General features: G+C 34.2%; 1 protein-coding gene across 7 annotated transcripts in view; it reads right to left on the bottom strand.

Annotated features, from left to right (window-relative positions):
- Positions 1–19,175, bottom strand: part of LOC150088559 (uncharacterized) — a 478,816-nt gene that overhangs the window by 120,028 nt on the left and 339,613 nt on the right. For 3 of the 7 annotated variants that reach the window (XM_090369560.1, XM_090369561.1, XM_090369564.1), the window contains one exon: positions 7,237–7,535. The exons of the other annotated variants lie outside the window; for them this stretch is intronic. In XM_090369560.1, the coding sequence (XP_090225686.1) occupies positions 7,395–7,535 (141 nt within the window). In that variant the 3' untranslated portion in view covers positions 7,237–7,394. Of the gene's footprint in view, positions 1–7,236; positions 7,536–19,175 lie in introns of those variants that run through there. 7 annotated transcript variants of the gene reach the window in all.

Below are 19,175 nucleotides of genomic sequence, written 5' to 3'. Positions count from 1 at the left end.
TAAAAAATAAAAAAAAGAGAGGAAAAATCGCTTTTGTGCATGAATTGAGAACACTTCATTTCTGCCATACTGCTTATTCATTCCTCCAATCAGTGCATGGTAGCAAATAATTTCCAGTTCTTCAATTATAATATAGAAGATATGGTTAGCGTATGTGAAAAAAATAATTTATAGGTTTCCACTGGTTCAATTTTAAGGAAGTTTGAGGAGGCTTCACAAACTGTTATAAAACAGCCAAATATAAAACTACATGAAAATCCATTCACTGGGTCAAGTTATTACATGTGGATCGAAAGACAAAGACATAACTTCCGGTTTCTACTGGTCTGATTTTAATAAATCTTGGGATTTTCTAAATGATTAACTATTAAATTTCATGAAAATCCATTCACTTATTACAGCAAACAGAAGGTGAGGAAAATGGTGTTTGATGTATATATGATAATGTACCTAACAATATGTGAGCCATCTGTGTCTGTAATAATCACAATGCAACAGATAATGTTATTATTAGAAAGTTTATTTCAAGTGAAAAAAATTAAGAAATAAGAACAAAAAAAATAATAAATAAATAAAAAATATATTCAGAAATATTCTTTTAGCAGCATGGTGCACAGGTATATCCAGAATTGGAACTGGAACTTCAATGGTATTTCCTGTACCACTGAAGGAAGTATCTGAGAATAATCAGTAATTCTTTAAGAAATTAAAGGCAGATTACACTCCACACAGGTTTAAGTATTCGTTATTCCATCAATTTCCAATACATTCATAAAATTGTATAATTAAGACATTTTATAAACTAAATAATTCAAAATTATATCCAATGTATAATCATTAATTTTAACCTTAATTTGGATAACTTTTTCAAACAAACACAAAAAAAAAAAAAAAAAAAAAAAAATTATTATTTTTTAAATTTTAATCGAGAAGAGAGAAACCTTGGACATGATACTAAAAATTAACACAATGGTGGATGAATGATGACAGCCAGGTGGCATACATTAATAGCCCTTTTGTACAACTTGTAAGTGCCACCACATGCGAGTGATTTAAGGGAATGGCACAGATTCTAAAATATAATGCTTATTCTTGTATTGTATATGCTACAACACAAATGAAGTTTAGTTATCTATAATATTGTAAAAATTGGTACAATTTATATATTACATCATATATATATATATAATAACCAATTACTTTTTATTTTGTTATTTGGTTTTTTTTAGGAGCATTAGCAACTAAGGCCATATTGCTCCAGGGATAGGCGGTGGTCATTCCCTGACCTTTCCACATCCTCCGTATTTTTTTTTTGTTGAAGCAACTATAGTTTAATCAGTACCCAGTGTCATGCATGACAGGGAAGTGACAAGTTCGGTGTTAAACAGCACATTGTTCCAAAGCTTCTTTATAACAATGCATTTCTGTCAAATTAAAACATGAGAGAGAGAGGAGGGGGGGTTTCCCAGGCATGAATTACTTGAAATGCTTTCAAGGCATAAGTATACAAGTGATGCAAATGTTTCAATGAAGGTCACCAAAATATGATAAACACAAAAGAATATCTCTGAATTCTGGGATACAAAAGGTGATAACTTTATTTTTCTCTTACAGGAAAAAAAAAAAGATTAATGCTCACTACTATTGCATGTTTGATAATGCAAAACTAACAATACTGTCAAAAGATTATTAGTCAAGTGGCATGTGTTTTCATCAAGACACTGCCAAGTCTTACACAGTTGGAGTCAGAATAAATAATCTAATCTGAGGGGGCTTAAATGTGAAGTTCTATCACCTCCTCCAATAGATCAAGCATCCTTTTATTTATCATTTAATTGGACTACTAAAAGAATTCTTGGGTAAAAACCAGGGCTGTGGAGCTGGAGCCAGTAAAAAAAAACCTGGCTCCTTGGCTCCAACTAACTTGGTCATTCATAATCATGAGTTTGGCACATATGTTATATGCTTTGATGTTTCATGGTGTAGTTTCATTTTCCTGTTCTTTTTTGTTTCCTATTTATTTATTATTATTTTTTTTAAATGTCTAAACCAGTAAGTGGTTTTTGAATAATGCACATTTCATTTTTTCAGAAATGTCAAATGTGTGGAAGCCCTCTACAATGAACAAAGGATCTATAACAAAGTCTAATGTATTTGAATACTTTATGGTCACTGAAGATGATAAATAATATATTTGCACATGCCAAGTGAATGACACTGATGGCAAGATTCTGACTTGTAAAGCAAAAATTAGTAAAACCTTGACCAATAAAATCAGTGTTTCAACATATGCCCAACATACAAGCGAGTACCTTCATCAACTTGTGAAAGCCGTTCTTGCATGAGTTTGTATTGTTCATTGTGACTGATAATTCCTCCCACGTGTCAAGTACCATTGATCGTTTGTTTGTTATTTGGAGCATTAGCAAATAAGGCCATAGTTGTTCTGGGGATATGCGGTCATTTCCTGACCTTTCTGCACCCTCTGTATTTGGTGGTCACAGGCTTGAACCCCAGTCTAATCAAGAAGCATGTGCTACACACTGCTGCTCCTGCCCACCTGGATATGGAGGCACCCAAGTACCATCGAGAAGTTAAATAAAGACAGAGAGAGAGGTGATTCAATAACAGATGACTAAAGTGAAAGAGATGAATCAAGTGCTGTGACTCCAGAATTAGAACCTGATGATGACATAGAAGCAGAACTGGATTTAAGTGACATAATGGATGATATTTCAAGCCTCTCGAGAGTGAAACTCATGCGTTGTGGTGTTCATACTTTACAGATGCCAATTTGTGATGGTTTAGGAAATAAACATGCAACTGCTCTTGTAAGTGAGGTGAGATAGGTCGTACTAGCTGCTAGAAAGCCAAAAATAGAAGCAATAATTAAACGGCATACTGGAAAAGTAGCAATCTTGGATCAAGCTGGTGGGGTAGCACATATATGATGATGGACCGCTTACTGGAACTGAAACTCATGGCGTGGACGGGTACTGGGAAGCAGCCTTCCTGGTGACCACTGCTTCTTGGTAGATAAATGACCAGAAACAACTAAACAATACACACACCAGACACACACGTGTGTATTTTTTCCTTAACTTCCATGGAGTCATGACCTCCATGGAAGTTAAGGAAAAATCTTTATTGGGAAATGATGTAATATGTAAACACAGCACTACACTCACTTCTGGCCATTGTACAGAGTTTTGTATATCATCACAGAGAACCACGACAGAGATGAACTAACGTTTGGCGGATACCTTACATAAGACAACATATGTCCACATATCCTTATTGACATGGCCAAACCTGAACTAACACTAACAGAAGTACTGTGGGATCAGGTGCAGAAACTTCTTTACCAACCATATACTACTACAAAGAAAATTCAAGGTGAAGACTCACTCTTGATCAGTTCCTAAATGAATGGAACACTCTGATCTACTGCCTCTCGAAGATATATGGTCCCATAGCTGAAGGAGTCATGACCTCCATGAAAGTTAAGGAAAAATCTTTATTGGGAAATGATGTAATATTAGCTAGTGTTTATGTTGATTTCAAGTACAGTTGTTTATTAACAGATGGGCAGCAAAGCAAAGGAAGCTTTTATGTGATATAGCACTCAGAATAAGCAAGCCTCAAGAATGCCCAGCCCCAGGAGATGAAATTGAAAGCAATCCACCATCATCATCTAATACTAATTCTGAAAGTGAGTTTGACTTTGAAAAGATTATTGACAAACAGAATAGTTCGAAAGGCTGTCGAATGGAATCAGAAAAAGGCATACCACATGTACCGCTTTACTTATTCCGCGTTACTCCTATTAGTACATTGACTAAATTCAAGTTAGAAGTATGTGTTCCTCACTGAAGTTCAAAAATTGATCATCAATCAAAGATGTTAGTAAAAGATGCAATATTAAAGTACCCTAAAATCATACGAGATGTTGCACAACTGGTGTTTGCATTGCCCTCTACTCAAGCCAGTGTAGAGCATTTATTTTCAGCTCTAAAAATCATTAAATCAGATTCGATAGCATCAATGAAAGGACTTGCTTGAGGCAATCTTGTTCTTAAGAACAAACTGCCATACATAATTAAAAATTAGAAAATTCAGTTTTTAAGGGTATCAAAGTTAATTTGCATGTTTTATATGGTAAACATAAGCCAATGTTTTTTCATATAATGCAATAAGCTGTTTTCAATTCATAATTCATTCATTTTTGTTCCTTTTGTTCATTAAATTAAAGGACAAATTAATTGTGTATTTTTAGCCTATAATGTAAAGATCATGACAACAGTGTTTTCATTTGTCAGTTGGGCATGATCATTGCTCACGTCAACAGTCCAAAGCGAAATCAAGATTTTGATAAATTAAAGGAGCCAGGGATGGAGCCACAAAATTTATTTCCGGCTCGACAGTCCTGATAAAAACAGTTTCAAAATAATGAAATAGTGTAACAAGTCTAACAATCAAAGACGTGTAACTTTGGTTCAAACAACTATAAAGATTCTTCAAAATAGTCACTGAAAGGGTTAGCAGAAAGAGGGTAGAACATTCATATAAAGAGGGAATTATCTTAAGAAGTAACAGTTTTTGCATTACTAATACATAATACCAATAATATTTTATAAAAAATCTCATTCGTATTTCAACTATCCTAATACATAATAATATTGCTGTACTATCCCCATTTCTGTGGTTGGAAGATTTCTTCCACTTTTTAGTACAAAACCAAAACTTACGTTACTTGAAAATGATAGAAAAAGACTGGTATCCCACATAGTTGAGAAAAGCTACCCTATATCCACTGCCAAAGTCTAGCTAAATACAGCGCTGAGTGACAACAGCAGTTTAAAAATTGCTCCAGTAGCACTGATAACATCTGATGAACCAGAGCTTTTGATTTCACTGGTGAAATCATCACCACACCATCATAAGTGTGTGATGATGTTGAATGTATGTGGGGGAGGGGGGGATAAAAGTTTTCTGTTATATGTTATCCATTTGAACTCTGCAAAGAAATGAGCACCCATTTAATATATTAGTGTAACTTACCTCTTATTTGCTGCTGGCATAAAGGCTTTGAACCATATAAGCAGAAACCAGATAAGATCAGTAAATAGAAAACAATGTTTATAATGATACATATGTTTGAATAAGAATCTTGAAAATAAATAAGCGGCACTAAAATGAAGAGAATCAAACAGTTATATTGCAGTTTTCATTTCTACATAGGCTGGCATTTGAAAGGAATGCACAATATAGTTAAAAAGAAAAATCAATTCAATCAGATTCAATGAACACTGTTAAACAAATACAACCCAATATATTCCTGATATCTTGGATTTAAAAAAAATAATAAAAAATACAAGATAATTTGGATTCCATCCTACAGACTATATATTGCCATTTGCTATGGAGGAGGAGGAGGGGGGGGGACTAACAACAACAACAAAAAAAAAATCATATTGCTTGTTAATGTCTCTTTTAAATCTGACTCAGCTAACTGGCTTAGTGAAAACCATAAGTTTTTGACTGCCTTCCTTTTAGTGTCTAATTATTTTAATATTTTCCATAATAATACCACTTAAGGTGCACACTGTTATCCCATATTTATCTTCAATGGTTTTTTTTTTTTTTTTTTTAATTATCATCATGTGGGTTTCAACATCTATGTTTTATACTAATTTATAAGGGATGAATAAAATATCTAGAGCTTTGCACAGCTTTTTATAACAAAAAGTTGAGCAAATGGATATTTCTACTATCCATCTAATTCACAATTATCATATCTGCTGCATGTATATATGAAAATTATATAAATTACCTTTTTGTATCAAGGAAATTTGTGCAGCACATATTTATGCTGTAATTTTCATACATGTATGCAGAAGAGATTATTAATGTGAATTAGATAGATAGCAAAAATAATTTAAGCAAAGGATATAAAAAAATTATATTTTATGATAACAAATTTCTTCACAGAAGAACATGTGATGGTCTAATATAATATTTATTATGTGTCATGACTGAATCTAGTTAGAAGGACAGAGCTAAATTTGTGATTCTTTCACAACTGAACTAGACCAAGAGTGGCAAACAGGTTTTATTTGACATCTAAAATGGAAATGCTATACATTTATTTTAATCATCTATTCCAAATAAATTTATGTATATGGATGTATGTTTATTTATTACAATTTTTATCCGACCAAAGGTCAGGAAAAACAATACAATAAAAACAAAAGTGAAAGTATATGATAACATATTTAAATTAAACGTTTGAACGTTTTCAAATCAAGTCTTTTGGTAAATGTTCTCTAATATTTAGCTTCAGACCAATACAAAATTCATAATAGGGTGCCTATAAACTGATAATTTTAACTTGTTGGTGCAAGCCAAATATATTTCAAGTTTTTCTTCATTATAAACGAAGTTTTGAACACAAGTCTATTTACCATCCCTGGACTAGACTTCAGATGTGATGTATAATATTAGAGTAAAATAAAATAGTCAGAGTTTGAAATTAGCTAGTAACAAGAAGAGAAAATTTTAGTGTGTGTGTGTGTGTGTGTGTGTGTGTGTGTGTGTGTGTGTGTGTGTGTGTGTGTGTGTGTGTGTGTGTGTGTGTGTGTGTGGCGGGGAGGAGGACAGAAAGAAACAGTCAAAGTTCATAATTAACAAAATCTGGCACCCTTCCTTATATGCAAAACAACAATTTATATGAATGGGGAATGGGGAGAATGGCATCCTAATTTTGTTGCATATCAAATATGAAATAAGTAAACTACATTTAAAAAAAAAAAAAAAAAAATCAGGAACATTAAATACAAATATTATTAGGTCCTGAACTTTTATTCTTCCCACATATTACAATAACCAAGAACACTTGTTACATCAACAACACACACAATGATAGGATGCATCTGTGCAAGGAAAACTTGTGAAACTTAACTAATCAACTATTAATGCTAAAATGGTAACAACTACATCTAAGTAATACAAATTACAGTATATTCAATATAATACTAACAGCAAAGTAAAACCTCTTGCTGTTGTATTTCTATCAACCGAACAGAGAGATAAAGGCAAAATTATTTTCACCACATTTAGTATTCCAAATGTTGTAAGGTATATGAAAATTTTCAAAACCTTAGGAAAAAAAAAAAAAAAAAAAAAAAAAACATGTAGTTTTCAAGTGTTGTAATTTCAGTCCATATGTATGTGTACATGTGAAATAGTTTCAAATGAAAACTTGTCTTACTAATGAAGTTTCCAGTCAGAACTAAGCTGTGTTATTCGAAATGCACAATGAAATATTTACATATTGATAAAACAACACAATACAGTTGTGTACAGCGCATCCTTAAAATATTTGTGATGATTAGTTAAATGTACTTTGTACGAGTTAATGCTCGATCTGCATGTGTTGGATCTGTAATCTTCTGCCAATCTGTCTGCCCAACTACAAATCCAATAGCTCGCAGCCTGTCTTGTTGCTTCCGTTCTTCTATGTCAGCCCAACGCACCTGTCAGGCAAAGGAAGACTGAATATTACTAAATGAGTCTTAAAAGCTAATCAAAGATTCTATAAACTGAAGTAATAAGTATAAACTTGTAATGGATAGAAAAGAAAGGTAGGAAACATGGTATCTATTATAAACTAACAAAGAAAGGTAATATTTGAAAAATAAAAACAGATTTTTCTAATTTCAAACTTATCATAGTAAAACAAATTTAGTTTCATTAACTGAATATGAATATAACTGAAAAAATATATATTTGCAAAACAGCAAAAAAATAAAAATAAAATAAAATAAAAAAACAATAAAAGCTTCTAATATGCAATGTCCTGCAATATTTAAAAAGTTTTTGCAAAGGGACCATAAAAGAAGCAAAACAGTACAGTATGAAATGCAATAATGCCATATAAACTGACAGGAATATTGAAACAAAGAAATATCACAAATGGAAAACAAAACGACAACTAATTTTGATCTGGAAGCATTAGTGGCTCATTACTATTTTAAAAGGGCACCTTTTCTTTTTTTGGTACTGTGAAGACAATTAACCAACCGGCAAAAGTTTTTCTTTGCCAATAGATATTTTTAGCAATGTCTTTCACTTATATTAATAACAGTTTATATATCTATATAAACCATAGAAATAAAAAAATAAAATTTTATCAAAATAATAACATTCTTGATATATGTCAAACTAAGTAAACACGTAAGTCCAAAAAAAAAAAAAAAAAAGTTTTAAGGTGTGCTTTAAACAATTATCAATTTTTTTTTTTTATAGAGAGTTTGATTTATTATAGTGAATTTTTAATCTTATTACTTCAACTTCATCCCACTTTCCTTAGCATATCTTGTCCACTTAATGTCCTGATGGAAACTCCTCCTGTGCCCCTTAGTACCACTACCTAGATTTAGTCAGAAAAATTAGACATGAGAGTGCAAGTAATGGAGCTTGAATGATACCCTGCATTTTCAGCATTCTATTATTCCATAATTTTCAATTAAATTGTCTATTAGGTCTTTGTAATTTTCATTCTTATTGTTAGCCAAGAAAGCCATTCAATACAGAGGGAAATGACTGCCAGGCATTTTCAATTCTTGTAAAACAAAATCTGCTCAAACTTATGGAAGTTAAGTTGCCTATATATGATGCCTTTCGCTTTTGCATCAGATAATTTTGGAAACACACAGAATCACCTTGAGAATCCAATGCCTGAACAAATTATTTGAGCAGTCCCAGATGGACATGAAGCGGTGGAAGTAAGACTGTTTCTTGGAATCAAGAGATTGTTTGCTACACTGCTTGTGCTAGGTTTCAACTCAATTCTGACAGATTATTCTCTTCTGTAATGTTATCTACTGCTCTGCTGTCCCAGAGGAAGGATTAACAATGTAACTTAAACAGGGATGCAACAAGAAGTGATGGGAGTATATTCCTATTGTGAATAAATAGAGCTTTCAAGCATTTACTTGAACTGTCTGTGAAAAGATGCTACTCTTCTGGACTGATTGTAAATAATACAAAATTTTTCATAAAGATCAATCAAATTAAAAGAAGAGAACAGAAATTCTGCAACTTTGTAAAAACTTTAATAAGTGAGGCATCCTCCCCCACTACAAGTGGAAGCCTTGCAGCTAGGATCCAGAATATTTACTCTTTTAAAGGAGTAGGTTATACCCTAGTCCTTCGCTAAGTCATCCACTTCTTGCTAATAGGGGAAATGTGGCACTTTACTTGGACAGGCTTTTGGAGTATAATCCCAATTATAATCTTCACCATTTCATTGAATTCTGAAGACTTCTCTAAAGGGAGGGAATTGAGAATTGGCAGGTCTTCTTTATGTGGCATCACAGCAACAGAGGATGGTACAAACATGTTGAGACACACTACAGCTTTTCAATCTGCAGGCTTGTTAAATTTTGATATATCCACCATACAAAAGTTGCAGTTGTCATGATGATTTGTGGATTCCTTCTTTCCATATTCAAAGTATAGCAAAAGGAATACCCCGACAATTAACATGATACACCTAATGTTGCCTGGAATGACTAACAGAAATGGGGGCTGCATAGCTCTCTTTATCACCTACCTATGGTCATTTCAAATAAGACATAATATGAATTGCAAAACTTGGTGCACCAACACATTATGCTTCATCTGCAAAACACTTATTTTATGAATAGTACAGGCTCATCAGCTCTTATACCGTCATGTATACCAATGAGAAGCCAAATAACTTCAAAACAGTGCTGTATAGGTGGTGGTGGTGCTCAAATGAGAATAAATTATAGTAGGCTTCTCTAATGGGGAAATGTTACTTATTTGAAGTATAAGAGGAATGCAACTCGTGAAGGATTTCACAACACGAAATGCTACAATAATGATGCCTAACATACAAACTTCTGTTTGTCTTAAAATTTAACTATGTAGTAATGATGCAACTATACTAAATAATGTCATAGTTAATATTATAATTTAATTTTTATTAAATTATGATCGTATAGGTAATACAATAGCAGCACTTTCTATATAACCATAAACCACGAAACAGAGTTTGCATAAAAGACATCAAAAGTTGCCAACTTGTGCATTTTGAATGAGTAGCACTTCCACAGAACGGAAAATATACACTGTTATTAAAACTAAACTGAGTGCTACCAGCACCCAGAAAATGATGCTACTGCACTACCTGAATGATAATTCAGGTGAAGCAGGGGAAAAAAACCACCAGCTGTTGTTGCTGAGTTCAACAACAATACACTTTGGCTTTTAAAAACAACTTTGGGTATGCTGTGTCTATAAGTGTATCTTATACAGTATAGGAAATAGTACAGTTGCCAGAAAAATTGTGCGGACATGAAGAAGGGTCACCTCTTGTTAGACAAATGAGTAAGGTGTGTGTCCAATGCATAGTCGAGTGAAGAAAACTTAATTGCTTTGGTACTTAATATATATGACACTCATGCAAGCAATTTGGTGTGTGCTTTGGGTTTTGCCATTTAACACAGAAAATCCAATGAAGTATATTAGTGTCATACTGGCATAATATAAAATTCAAAATTCTTTTTGACTCTAAACATTATTATCTTTCCTAGCAGCTTATCTGCTTTAAATGCCATGAAATGTAACATTGCATGCTTCATTTACTACCCCTCATGGATGGTACAGTTGGCATAATCACTGTCCTCCCCCCACACCACACAGAAAAGACCTGAGTTCGAATTTCGTCAATGACACAAGGAATTTCCATGGGTTTTTCCCAACTTGGCTCATTTAGTTGGTAGCATGGTTTTCTCTGAAAACCTGTTTTTTTGTCCAGCAAACAATAAATGTACAACAGAACACACACAATTTCCCAACATTAAATATGGTGCAATATGGTCTAAGCTGCTGATGTACCTAAAACCACCAACCAGCTTCAATTATCAGATTAGTTTGGTGGAGCAAGAATTAAACCCATGAATCAGATGCAGCTGGTAACAGGTAATGTATGTCCCCTAATCATAATTCAGGATCAGGATGCAATTCTTGCTTCCTGCAGAAATGTATTGCAAGCTTTTATTTGTTTGGACAGATGACAGTCATTATTATTTGTCCACAGAAGCAGTTTATTCAATGTAAATTGAAGTTGTCACTCTATAGAGATCATGTTCTGAGACTGGCATGAAATAGTAAGGTCATTTGCATAGAGGTATGTCTTTACAGTACTCTGGATATTGCTTGTCACATAATGTATTTTAATTGAAAATAAATTGGCAATGTTCCCTGTGGATCCCTGTGGTAGTGTATCTGAATTGTACTATTGTGTAGAAAGTATTGGATAAATAGTGGTAGACTGCCTCATAGTCAAAGATTACACAGGTTGTGAAAATATGATACTGACAAATAGTATAAAGAGTTTCTGTATATCAATGCAGACCATTATCAAGTGTTTCGATCTTATGACTGCATTACATATATGCAATTCTGCTTTTAACATGAAGTCTAGGGAGAATAACGAGCAATTTCACAGAATCCCTATTGATTTATCTACAACAAATTCTGAGATTCAATGTACCATATTAGGTGGACATGAATCATCTTTTCCAGAATTTTACTACAACAGCTAGTAAATGAGAGTGACTGATTGCTTTATGGATCTGAGTGATCTTTCCCAAGCTCTGGAAAAGTGAGCAAAACTGAATGGCCTCATGAAATAGGATAAGTGTTCTCCAGGGATATTCAATTATAAAAATACAGAATAAACTATAATGTTTTGTCTTCCAGGTTTTGCAACATTACATGAATGTTCATCAGGACAAACAGTACTATTGTGAGATCTACTGATGAAACTCTTCAGTTTGCATATTGTGAATGTCTGGTTATAAGGAAGACAATGGTTTGTACAAAAGCTCACTTTCTGTTTTTCAGCTATGGATTTAATTTTTTGGAAAGATTTTGGGTTTCTATGAGTTTTATTGATGCATTAGCAGTTAAGGCTATATATATATATATATATATATTTTTTTTTTTTTGGAAAGACGAACTGTCGATACTTGATACTCAGAAAGCAATATCAAGAGCATTTCAATATTTAGTGGGGAAGGATAATTCCTTCCCATTATAGTTAAGAAGCAGGGGAAAATAAATGAGAATTACCATTTAGAATTTTTATCTTATTCCCTATTAATCTGGAGACAAGTCTTTAGTGAGTACTGAAGTGAATTGAACCCAGGAATTGCACTGAGCTTGTTTTCTGATATGATATGCCTTTGCCCAGAGCCCAGAGTTTCTTGTAATTTGTTATACTGGTGGAGGTAGAAACCTCTAAAACAGATACTACGCTTTATTCTTCTCTTTTTTGATGATATTATATGCCTCATTTCACTAAGAGTTAGTATGCATTTATGTGCCAACATTTGCAGAATAAAATCATGCTGCAGCTAGTAATTGATATGCAATGTGCTCAACGTGTCAATATATGATTTGTATTTTATCCAGTCTGCCTTAGAAAATTTTCATTTCCTGTGAATTTCTGTTTGCATGGTACTTGATGTTTGAATCTTGCGCTTGACTGGAAAGTAATCATTACCACTACCTACTGAAGGGACATTACTAAATAACCCACACAATTGGGTCATTTAGTAGTCCCTTTAATGATGAGGTATAGAGCTGCAGGACAAATGGAAAGATCAATGACCGATGTTGATCCATTGGGTAAATTCACACGTGTATGAGTGCTGTGTTTAAGAGAGTGAGATTCTGAGTATCTAGAACAGTTTCAATTACTTGACCCCATCTGAGAAGTTGAGGTGATCTCTATAGGGATGGTTACGGTTAGTGTTGAAATCTGTCAAAAAGCACAGGGTAGATAGTCTAAACGATGATACAAAGGCCAGACTGATTCCTACAACCACACACAGAAACTGCATCTAGATCTATCTAATGGTTATGTTTAGATGACATTGGTGCCTCTACAAGGATTTCCACACCAGGATGGGCAGCAGGTATACTGTTTCTGTCTCACTGGTAAAGAGTGTACTTTTCAACTGAAGGTGTTAATTGAAGAGTCAGATTATGTTTATTGTGAACCTGCTGGGTTAGTGGATAATCAGATCATTAATGTCATCTATAATATGATTAAAACAGCTACATTTACACTGAAATACATTATGCACTATATTTGTTTAGCAAAAGACAAATGTCTTTCTTCCAGTAACCCAGGTTATTTTGGTCTTTTCTGTTTTAAGAAAGACACAATGTCCAATATCATTTTCCACATGGATCTTTAATATTTCTTCTTGTTTATGCTTGTTATTGATTTCCATGTGGATAGCTAGGTAACTTTCCCCCACCCCACATTAGATTCCTTTCTTTTTGTTTCTGTGGAGTAGTTTGGAGTAGCAGCCAAAGGGATTGAAATTGGTGTATTGCTTGCTTGGGCACTTACTGATTGCTTAGAAGACTGCTATGTAGTTTTAAGTAGTAATCAAGACCAGTAAGCAGGTGAAACATTCATGGGGACTGATATGTGAACAAATAAAACAACAGAGAAACACATCACAGCAAGGACAGTCAATAGGAACACAGCTTCAGCCTGTGTTTCTATATTATCATTTTTGTGTTGCAGTAGCATGTTTCGCAAATGACTGACATGCTCTTTGCAACCCCCCACCATCCTAAAATATTACTTTGTGTTCTAATTTGTATTTCAGTATAAGTTTTTCTGTTCTCCATTGCTCACATGTTCTGGAATAGGTTAGATGGTTGCTGTCAAAATTTTGACATTTTGCAGTTTGGGAATTACAATCAGTTTATGCATAGTCTGTGAAACCACAGTTGGGACATACAATAACTCTTTGAAGAGCAGTTTGTGAATGTCCACATTTCTGGCACTTAAAGTATCTTATAAGATGCTTAAAATGCCAGAAATTCAAAATGTATGGGCAGATTCAACAATTTAGGTAGGCTGCTTTCACACTATCTGGCAAGGTTGGTATGCTGAAAGTTAAGATGATGTTAGTTGTGGGTACTGGAATACCATATTTTCTAATAAGTATCTACTTTGCTTGTGCAACCTTTTGATTCTCTTATTCCTGTACAATTTCTGGCTCTGTGACATCCATTAGATCTCAGAGACAACACCCTTGAAGAAGTTTAGAGTTGCATGAGGAGTTAACTTCAGAGGGACCCTGCCGAAAGTTGAAAGCTTGAAAACAGCTTCAGAGTGTTTGCTATTTAGTTTCAACAAGTAGATCTTTGGATTGTAGTCTCCTGACCAGCTTCAGTGAATACCATTTTCTAGACATTTTTTGAAAGAAAAAGTGACAGTTTATTCACTGGCTTATTTGATAATGAATGCATTATCAAAAATGGACAGTCCTGCTGAGATTGGCTAATGTTTGATTTCTTAAGATTAGAAGGGTCATAATCATTCTTTTGTGTATGAGAATGCATAGCATTTCATTCTGACCCTGCCAGGGCACCAATTTACCAAGCAGCAGTTAAATTGGTAGGCTTAATTAAGTTATATGAATAATAAGAAAAAGAAAGATAACATTCCTTTCTAGGTCTCTGCTGCCTACTTTTAGCAAAAACCTAGCAATAAAGAACTCTAAAAATGGAAAGAACTAAATATAAATTAGAAGTACACTATGAGATCACACTGCATTGCTTGATTACTTGATAACACCTGGTACTCAGGGCAATATCTTGAAGCCATACCTATAAATTTATTATGGAATTAAATTTGTTACATCTCTTGCACTCCTAGGGTGTCTACGTGCCAACCAAACAGGAGAGACAATCTCTGAAACAATGCTGTCTGGGTGGTGGCACTCAACTAAGAATAAACAGTAGTGTATTTTACCTTCTAGAGATGTAATAGTAGTAGTAGTAGTAGTAGTAGTAGTAGTGGCATGTGATGCAAGAAAGTAAGTGTATGAGCTTATGCAGCATCAGCCAAAAAAAAAAAAAAAAAAATCACACCATTCCCTCCAAATGCCTGTCCAGTTCCACCTTCAATTTATTTAACCTGTCAGCTTCTACAATGACAGATGGAAGTTTATTCCAGCAATTAACCACCCGCTGGCTAAAGGCAAATTTCTTCACATCTATTCTACATATGTCTTTTCTTAATTTGAATTTATGCCTCCTTAGTTTGTAATCTGAACAAATGGAAGGATCCCATCAGAATTCAGTGTGCTCAACCCATTCAAGGCCTTATATACCTCAATCAGATCAACGCGCAGGTGCCTAGTCTCCAGCCACAGCAATTTGCAGAACTTAAGCCTCTCTTGGTAAGAGGATCCCTTCATCCCCTCACCAATCTTGTTGCCCTCCTCTGTACACGCTCAAGTAAATCTACATCCTTCCTAAAATGAGGCCTCCAGACCTGTATGCAGTACTCAAGGCGTGGCCTGACCATTGCTTTATTTATACAGAGGGATAATCACCTCCTTCTCCCTGCTAGCAAAATTCTTATATATCATTGATAAAACCCCATGACCTGCCCTGGCAGCCTGTCTGCATTGCTCACAAAACTTCATATCTGACTACACAATTATTCCCAGGTCCTTTTCATTTTCTACCACCTTAAGTGTAGAACCACACAGTTGGTACGTTTCTCTGGAGTTACTTCTACCCATATGTAGTACTTTGCATTTGTCAAGGTTAAACTTCAGTTGCCACTTCTTAGCATATCTGCCCAAATTATCTAGATCCTGTTGCAGTAGCACACTGCCATTACTGTCATTAACAACCCTGCCAACTTTGTATCATCTGCAAACTTCGACATTAAGCCTGATATACCTTCATCAATAACATTGATAAATATACAAAACAACAGTGGACCTAACACCGAACCCTGTGGGACTCCACTAATAACATTAGTCCAGGAAGAGCAGCACCCATTGATTACCACCCTCTGTCTTCTCCCACTTAACCATCCTTTTATCCATTGTAGCAACTTACCCTTAATACCATTCTGCTCCAATTTGTACAATAGTCGTCCATGCGCAACAGTGTCAAAAGCTTTCCTAAAATCCAAATATATGATATCAAAATTATTTTTTGCATCCAGTTCCTTTGTAACCACATCATAATATCCTATCAAATTCGTCAGACAAGACTTTCCCTTAACAAACCCATGCTGTGTCTGAATTATTGCTGCAGTCTTGTCTAGATAATCCTGCAATGCATCTTTAACCAGTGACTCCATTATTTTACCCGGAACAGAAGTTAAACTAACTGGTCTGTAATTACTCGTGTCACCCTTCGATCCCCCTTTGTGAATTGGGGATACATTTGCACATCTCCAGTCCGTGGGAACCTCCCCTGAGTCCAAGGATGCTCTCATAATTATGGCTAAGGGTTTGCTTAGTTGCTTTGCCGCCTCCTTTAATATAACTGGATAGATCCCATCCACCCCAGGTGCTTTTCTTATGTTTAACTTCAACAATTTCTCCTCCACTTTGCTCTAAGTTATTACAAAATCATTAAGTATCCTGCTACAATTTGATAACCTTCTGCCATTTTCAAACCTTAATAATTCCTCATGTGTGAATGTAGATGCAAAATACTCATTCAGTTTGTTTGCTATTTGAGCAGGATCATCAACACTCGAACCATCGATGTCAAGTGGACCAATCAGATTCATCCCCTTCCTTTTAGAGTTTATATAAGTAAAGAAATCCTTGCTGTTTGTCTTAGCATTTTTTGCCAAGGATTTCGCATAATCTGCCTTCGGCTGCCTAACCTCCTTTGTGACCTGATTACAGACTAGCTTATATCTGCCATAGGCTTCTGAGTCTCTTGATAATTTATATGCATCCCATGCATTTTTCTTCTCTGTTACGAGTCTCATTAGTTCATTAGATAACCATTTAGGCCTAAACCTTGAACAATATTTCTTAATAGGTATGAAACTTTTAGTAGCATCCACGATTAATTCCTTGAATGCTTTCCACTTAGAATTTACTGTTGGTAACATTGTCAGTTGATCCCACTATACAGAATTTAAAAACTGTCGGAGACCACTGTACTCACTTTTACGGAAGCAAAAACCCTTTCCTTTACCCCTGACGGTAATTAAATCTTTAAGTAAATCCCACATCAGTACACTGTGATCACTGCCACCTAGTGATTCCTTTATCTGCAAATACTTAATACACGAATGATCACTGCTGATAACCAGATCAAGAGTATTACTTTCTCTGGTTGCCTCTCGAACACGCTGCTGCAGAAAACAATCATCCAATAAATCCACAAAAGTCTGACTAGTGTGCGAGTGACCAACCCACAAGTTCCAGTCAATATTTGGGAAGTTAAAATTCCCCATTATAAGACATTCCAATTTACTAGCCCACTCTATTTCTCTGTACAATTGTTGTACTACTTATTTGAGGTTAATTAGTTGGGCAACTTGTTTTGAAGGGATTCACAAAGAGCTACTGAATAATGATGCCATCGCACTACCAGTATAATAGTTATAAACGTTCTTAAAGCTTTTTGCTCAATTTTATTACAAAATTCTTATTCAATAATTATAGAAATTAAATTGCATTTAATTTTATTTAATATATAAAATAATTTTTAAAAGCAGAGGAACAAGGGGTGAAATTAAAAGACCTGGAACAAAAAAATTATATGGGCTGCAGAGAGAGAGAGAGAGAGAGAGACCTACTTGGAATATTATTTGCTGTTTAATATTTGTAGTCCATGCAAAACAGGGCAACGTTTGTAATTTGTTTGAGTTATGATGCCCCTTTAGAGAAATCAACTGAGAATAGTAGATAGAAAATGTCTAGTATCTGAACAGATGAAAACATGTTTGATTACAGTTCTGAAATTTTATACTGGCTGTAAAGTGTTAATTGTCTGATGGCATCAGGGGTTTTCTCCATCTCCGCATATGTAAAATTGTTTATATTTATTATATTTTTTGGTGAGTGTAAATAAAATAAGTCAATATTTATGTAAAGGATTAACCAAAGGAAAATATTATATGCAACCGTATAAAAAAGACATAACAGCAAAAACCTGGCTATCAGGATTTTATAACTGTTCAATTTCAACATGGAGGGACATGATAGAAGTTTTGATAAAATCTGAATATCTGCTAAAGCAAGTTCATTTCCTCTTAAGTAATCACTGAACCAGTGACTTGTGACACCCAACTATCAATTAGTTTGTACTCAGTTTTGTTTTTGCTATTCCTGATGCTTCAGCAGAAAATAGTTTCATTTTCAGTGAATTGAGCCAGAAATTCCTTTGGATTTCTTAAAAACACATAAAATGCAAAGTTCCAAGTTTTACTACTTGGAGAATGTGTGTGTGTGTGTGTGTGTGTGTGTGTGTGTGTGTGTGTGTGTGTGTGTGTGTGTGTGTGTGTGTGTGTGTGTGTGTGTGTGTGAACAGGTGTTGTGAGTCCTACTTTAGTGGTTACTTGTGCCATGTCTGTTATGTTTGCACACCATGCAAGACAGAGTTAACATGCCGTCAATGCAGTTATTAAAGCATTAGAAGTTTTGAAGGGAAAAAAGAAAAGAAAAGAAAAGAAAAAAGAAAAAAAAAAAAAAAGAAGGAAACTAATAGGAAATACATGAGTACAAATCCAGTTCTTAATACTTAAAACAATACATAGGTAATATGAATACAAACCTTGAGGTTTCAGATTTTCCAACTATAACAAATACTGCTGATTGAAATGTTTATTATAATTATAAAAAGATTTTGGTGAGCTACTATTTAGTCTACACAGTGATACTTTAAAAAATTAAACACTATGTCAAAGAAATTGTTGCCAACTACAACAAGCAGGAGGAGGAGCCAACTGCCACCTTCATTAAAGTGAAATTAAATATCAGAACACCAAATGAAAAATATAATTAATTTTTAACTTTCATTTTAATGAAGGTGGTAGTTATCACCTTTTCAGCATTACTTGTTGCAGTTTGATACAATTCCTTTAACACAGCATAGCAGTGTTTTATTTTCTAAGTCACAAAATTATTTTATCACATGATATTTAATTTACATTTAGATCATTTATTTTTGCAGAATAACATTGGGCAAGAAATAAAAAACACATAATTACCCAATAAATTATGCTATTTTGTCTTTGTTGATTTGCCTTTCACTTTCCTCTTACTTTTAGTTATTTTAATTTT

The sequence above is a fragment of the Mastigoproctus giganteus genome, chromosome 3 (assembly GCF_048544385.1).
Source record: "Mastigoproctus giganteus isolate SK-2022 chromosome 3, ASM4854438v1, whole genome shotgun sequence".
In the NCBI taxonomy this organism is placed as follows: domain Eukaryota; kingdom Metazoa; phylum Arthropoda; class Arachnida; order Uropygi; family Thelyphonidae; genus Mastigoproctus; species Mastigoproctus giganteus.
The sequence above is the reverse complement of the archived record's forward strand: the minus strand, read 5'-3'. Positions and strand labels throughout refer to the sequence as shown.